Below are 6,196 nucleotides of genomic sequence, written 5' to 3' on the forward strand. Positions count from 1 at the left end.
AAAAATGCAAGATGCACATGCAAGTGACACCAAACTTATAATGTGACTCAAGACTCAAACAAGAAACACAAAATATTTTTGATTTTTATGATTTTCTAATTTTTTTTGGATTTTTCTTCGAAAATAATATGAAAAAGAAAAATTAAGGATTCCAAAATTTTTAATATGAATTCCAGGAATCTTGCCATGTTAGTCTAAAGCTTCAGTCCAGGAATTAGACATGGCTCACTAGCCAGCCAAGCTTTCAAAGAAAGCTCCAGTCCAAAACACTAGACATGGCCAATGGCCAGCCAAGCTTTAGCATGTAAATCAGAAACAGTAGCAGGTGGATTAACTCCAACTAGCTTGCTCTTGATAACAAATTGCTGCCTCAGTCCAAATAAATTTAGACATGGCTTTACAGCCAGCCAGGCTTCACATGCTTCATGAAACACTAGAATTCATTCTTAAAAATCTTGAATAAATTTTTGAAAACATTTTTATTTTTTTTTTCGAAAACAAAAGAGAAATTTTTTTTTTTGAAAATATTTTTGAAGGATTTTTTGAAAAGAAAACGAAAAGAAAGTTACCCAATCTGAGCAACAAGATGAACCGTCAGTTGTCCATACACAAACAATCCCAAATTATCCGCTCATCAGCGTGCTCGCACATTACAGTGCGTACGCACACACATGGGAAGGCTTGCTGTTGCCTGCGTACGCATACCCTTGTGGTGCGCACACTTTTAAAAGATTGAGTGGAGTGTGCGCACGCACACATGTGTGCATACACACACTACCTTGTTTTTTCAAAATCTCTGTTTTCCAATAATTGACTTCCCGACAAGCCTGTTACCCTTCGAAACTACTATTTCGAAAAAAAAATTCACTATTTCTACACTATTGACCATTATTCTGATTTTTCATGAACTCCTGAAAACTCTTTTTAAAGCCTAAATGGTGAATTATGGGTAGCGGAGTATGGTTAGGCCTATGAGGAAGATAACTTGATGGTGAAGAAAGAGGTAAAGTGAATGATGAGGGTGGCGGAAGTGCTGTTTATGTAATGAGTTTGATGGCTATGTTAAATTATGATTTATGGCTGCTAATGATTTTGTGAACTTGATTGGATAATGATAAATGGGGATGATTAGTGATGAGTATATGTAACATTTCTCTCTATTGTAAGGTGTGACGGGCACTATATCCCGAGAGTGTGACGGGCACTATATCCTGAAAGCGTGGCGGGTGCTATATCCCAAGAGTGTGGGAGTACCTTACCCTGAAAAGTGTGTCGGGCACTATATCTCATGAGTGTGAGGGACACTATATCCCGAGAGCGTGGTAGGCGCTCTATCCTAAGAGTGTGGGAACACTTTATCCCGGGTAATGCGATTGACACTATATCCCATAAATGTGGCGGGCACTATACCCGAGAGTGTGACAGGCACTATATCCCAAGAGTGGAGGCATATCAGAGAGACAATATCCAAATTAGCTACCGGGTGTGTCAGGTTCTGGCAAAGTAACCAACACGTAAGCTCACGGCCAGTAGAAAAGGCATGCATTATATGCATTTATGTGTCTTGTTTGGTTTAGCATTCATGGGTTTGCATAAATGATATTCATGCTTAACTGCTATATGTTCTATTTGCTGTAACTGTAAACTACTTGTGTTTTCTTTGTATACATTGTTTGTCTGTGCACCAGTGTTTTGGAGGGTTGGAGGAAAGGCAGTGAACTTAGGGGCTTAGGTTAGAACTGTGATAAAAACCAGGAATCCTTAAACTTAGATACCTTGCCTTATTTTATGGTCTTAAATTTTACTTTTAAGTTTTGAATCTTTTGTCGAAAGTTCTAGGATCGCCTTCGACTTTCCTGGAACATTATATGTTAGTTATGTGGGCACCGTTACCATTCTGAGAACCTCTGGTTCTCACCCTATACATATTTTGTGGTTTTCAGATGCAGGACGTGAGGCAGCTCAATGAGGCATTCTGAAAGTTTCTGAACCGAAAGATTCTAGCATTTTGGATATTCTATTTTGGTTTACCCTATATATATTATGTTTTATCCCTCTTAGAGGTTGATTCGGAGAAACAGGTTCTGTAACCAATATTTTAGGTCATTTTGCGATTCTCATATATTATGTATATATATGTTTATATACTCTATCCGATTTTAACTTCGCGAGCCGAGTCAAAAGCTTTGTTATCTGTATCTTGGAACTCTTCTTTTATGTATTTATGTTTTGCTATTTTAGGTCATTTTGGGATTCTCATGTATATATGTATATATGTTTATATGCTCTGTCCAGTTTTAACTTCGCGAGCTGGGTCAGAAGCTTTGTTATCTGTATCTTGGAACTCTCCTTTTATGTATTTATGTTTTGCTTTACTCTTATCCTATCCGGTTTACGTTTATCACTTATGTGAGTGATGCACTTTTCTATTTAACGCTTTTGTTTAACTTTCCTTCAGAAAGCTCCTAGATATAAACCCTTTTCAACTATATATATATATATATTATTTTTAGAGGTCGTAGTGTCTCGCCACCTCTATTTTACATCCTAAGTGTAAAGCTCTGTATGGTAAGGTGTTACAAAGAGCAGTTACAAAGAGCGATTTGATATGCCACTGGACTGACTCTTTTAAGAATTTGGAAGGGACCTAAGTATCGAGGGTTAGGTTTCTTAGTCCTAATAGTTCGACCTACTCCTGTGGTAGGGGTTACTTTTAGAAGAACGTGGTCACCTTCACTAAACTCTAAAGGTCTATGTCTATTATCGGCATAGCTCTTTTGACGGTTTTGAGCTGTTAAAATCTTGTTGCAAATCACCTTAATTTGTTTAGTTATTTTCTGAATCAATTTTGGGCCTAAGATATTGGCTTCGCCTCCTTCGTACCAACATAATGATGACTGACACTTTCTCCTATATAAAGCTTCATACGGAGCCATTCCGATACTCTGTTGATAACTATTATTGTAAGCGAATTCTATCAGGATAGATACCTATCCCAACTGCCTTGATAATCCATTACACAATATCGTAACATATCTTCCAGAGTTTGGATAGTCTATTCTGATTGCCCATCAGTCTGCGGATGATATGTTGTGCTCATATGTAACTCTGTACTGAATGCCTTCTGAAAGACTCCCCAAAATGTGGAAGTGAATTTTGGATCTCAATCAGACATAATAATGGAAGGTACCTCGTGTAGTCGCACTATCTCTTGAATATACACTCGGGCTAGTCTTTCCAATATGTAATCCACCCAAATTGGAAGGAAATGAGCTGATTTTGTTAATATGCCCACAATGACCCGTATCGCATTGTGTCTTGTTGACGTTTTGAGTAACCCTATAATGAAATCCATCATAATTTCTTCCCATTTCCACTATGGTATTTAGAGAGGTTGTAGAGTTTCCGAGGACTTCTGATGATCTATTTTTATCATTTGACAAGTAAGACATTTTGATACAAAAAGAGCTACATTTTTCTTCATTCTCGACCACCAAAATATTTACTTCAGATCTTGATACATTTTTGCAATGCCAAGGTGCATGGAGAATCTACTTTGATGAGCTTCCACTAGTATCCTTTTTTGCAAGTTTTTCGTATGTGGTATACATGTCATGCCTTTATACCTCCATAATCCTTTTTTATCTTGGCATATGTCTCCTTGTCTTTCCTCCCTTAGACGTGTCAACAGAGCCATTATTTCTGAATCTTGAGCTTGCGCTTGGTGAATGGCAGTCTTGAAGTTAGATGAGATATGTAATTGCGCCAAACAAAGTCCATATGGTATCTCTTTCATTCCTAGTTTAAGGTTTTTAAATTCTTTAACTAACTCCTCTTCTTTTATCATCATCCACAAAATACTCAAACTCTTCCTACTCAAAGCATCAGCTACTATAGTCGCCTTTTCAGAGTGGTAACTCAACTTGAAATCGTAATCCTTTAAAAACTCTATCCACTTACGTTGCCTCATATTAAGATTTTTTTATCAAAAATATACTTCAAACTCTTATGATCAGAAAAGACCTCAAATTGAACACCGAATAAATAATGCCTCCATATCATAAGAGCAAATACCACTGCAACCAATTCCAGGTCATGGGTTGGTTAGCTTCTTTCATGAGGCCTCAACTACTGCGAAGTATAAAGCCATTAATTTTTCTATTTTGCATCAGTACACATCTTAATCCCTTCAAAGAAGAATCACAATATACTTTGAAAGGTTCTTGCGAATCTGGCAAAGCCAGAACTGGTGTCGTAGTCAACTTTTCTGTCAAGGTCTTAAAACTCCTTTCGCACTCAGCCGTCTAGACAAAAGAAACTTCCTTTCTTGTAGGGTGAGTCAAAGGTAATGTTGTCTATGAGAATCTCCTAATAAACCTTTTGTAATACCTAGCTAATCCAAGAAAACTTTGAATCTCAGTAACAATTATAGGTCATTCCCATTGCAACACAGCTTCAACTTTAAAAGGATCCACTATTATACCTCCTTGCTTCACAACGTGTCCCAGAAATGTTACTTCTCTTGCCCAAAATTCACACATCGATAGTTTTGCATATAACTTCAGTTTTCTTAATATCTTTAGTACAATCCTCAAGTGCTCCTCGTGTTCTCTTTCCGTCTTGAAGTAAATGAGAATATTATCTATAAAGACCACCACAAATGGGTCTAGATATGGATAGAAAATGCAATTTATATAATCCATGAATACTGTAGGAGCATTAGTTAGTCCAAAGGACATAACTGTATACTCATAATGACCGTTCCTAGATCTAAAAGCAGTTTTGGGTATGTCTGATTCTCTTACCCGAATCTGATGATAACCCGATAGTAAGTCTATTTTAAAAATCATTATAGTCCCCCTTAATTGATCCATCAAGCCATTAATTCGAGAAAGTGGATACTCATTCTTAATAGTAATTTTGTTCAACTACTGATAATCCACACATAATCTCATTTTACCATCTTTCTTCTTTACTAACAACATTGGGGCTCCCCATGATGATGCGCTCGGACGAATGAACTTATTTCCTAGTAACCCATCCAACTGCTTCTTTAATTCTGCAAGTTCTAGTGGTGACATTTGATAGGGTGCTATAGAAATTGGTCCAACTCCTAACACCAAGTTGATAGTGAATTCTATCTCCCGTTGAAGGGAAAACTCAAGTATGTCTTCCAAAAATACATAAGGAAATTCTTTTATCACCGGAATTCGTTTCAAGTCTTGTTTATTACCATTTGAGCTAGCCGCTAACAAAACATACCCCTTATATTCACTCCCATTACAAGTAACTTTTACAGAATTCAAGTAATAACCATGGGATATAATTGGTCCAATAGACTTATCATCAACAAAATAATAGTAGTCTTTTCAAAACAATAAAAAAATGTGTTGTATAGATAGCCAATCCAGTCCTAAAATAATATCTAACCCACATAAAGGCAAACAAATCAAATCATAAAAGTTCTACCCCTAATATCGAAAGACACTTGTTGGCACACCCAATTGGTCAAACCATTTTGATATGTAGGTGTGTGAACAATTAAATCATATTCTAACTTAGAAAAGTTTAATCCCAATCTACCCACAACAGTTATTGATATAAAAAATGTGTAGCACCCGAATCATATAGTACAGTTAAAAGTTGAGTCTTGACATAATACTCACCTTGGATCAGGGTATTTGAACGTGTAGCATCATCAGCCATCATAGCAAAAACCTGTCCGTGTTACTGGGGCCTGGATTCTTCTCGAGCAAGTCTTTTTGAACAATTCCTGACAAAATGCTTGTTTTACCATAGTAATAACAAAGATTCATTCCTTGTTGACAAGGCCTATTTCCATGACTCCTCCCACACTAGCCACAGATAGAACTTGACTGAGCTGCTTGTGGTTGTTTGCCGGTATCCTGCCTTGGCTTGCCACTATTCCCGCTATTTGGACGAGCAAGAACGTTACCACCTTGTTGATTTTCACGTTGTTGTAGTCTAGTTAACTTAAAATTCTTTTCATGAGGAGACATGTAACTATTAAAAAACCTTGGAGGTAACTCTCGGCAGTTCATCCTTGCCGATGCTACCTTTTGTCCACAATCTTCTATCAATTGGCTCTTATTAACCAATTCAACAAAGTTTCGATAGAAATACTGTTGTATAAGAATTTGATGAACACTGTGGTTTCGATAGAAATACGGAACTT

The 6,196-nt window shown here is 36.9% G+C and overlaps 1 protein-coding gene across 1 annotated transcript; it reads right to left on the reverse strand.

Annotated features, from left to right (window-relative positions):
- On the reverse strand, positions 4,929 to 5,706 carry LOC110271541. Its single transcript, XM_021122515.1, has 2 exons — positions 5,667 to 5,706; positions 4,929 to 5,365 (listed from the first exon to the last, which is right to left on the reverse strand). The coding sequence occupies exons 1-2, from the start codon at positions 5,704 to 5,706 to the stop codon at positions 4,929 to 4,931; spliced, it is 477 nt and encodes a 158-aa protein (XP_020978174.1).

Source organism: Arachis ipaensis, chromosome B04 (genome assembly GCF_000816755.2).
Source record: "Arachis ipaensis cultivar K30076 chromosome B04, Araip1.1, whole genome shotgun sequence".
NCBI classification, from domain to species: Eukaryota; Viridiplantae; Streptophyta; class Magnoliopsida; order Fabales; family Fabaceae; genus Arachis; species Arachis ipaensis.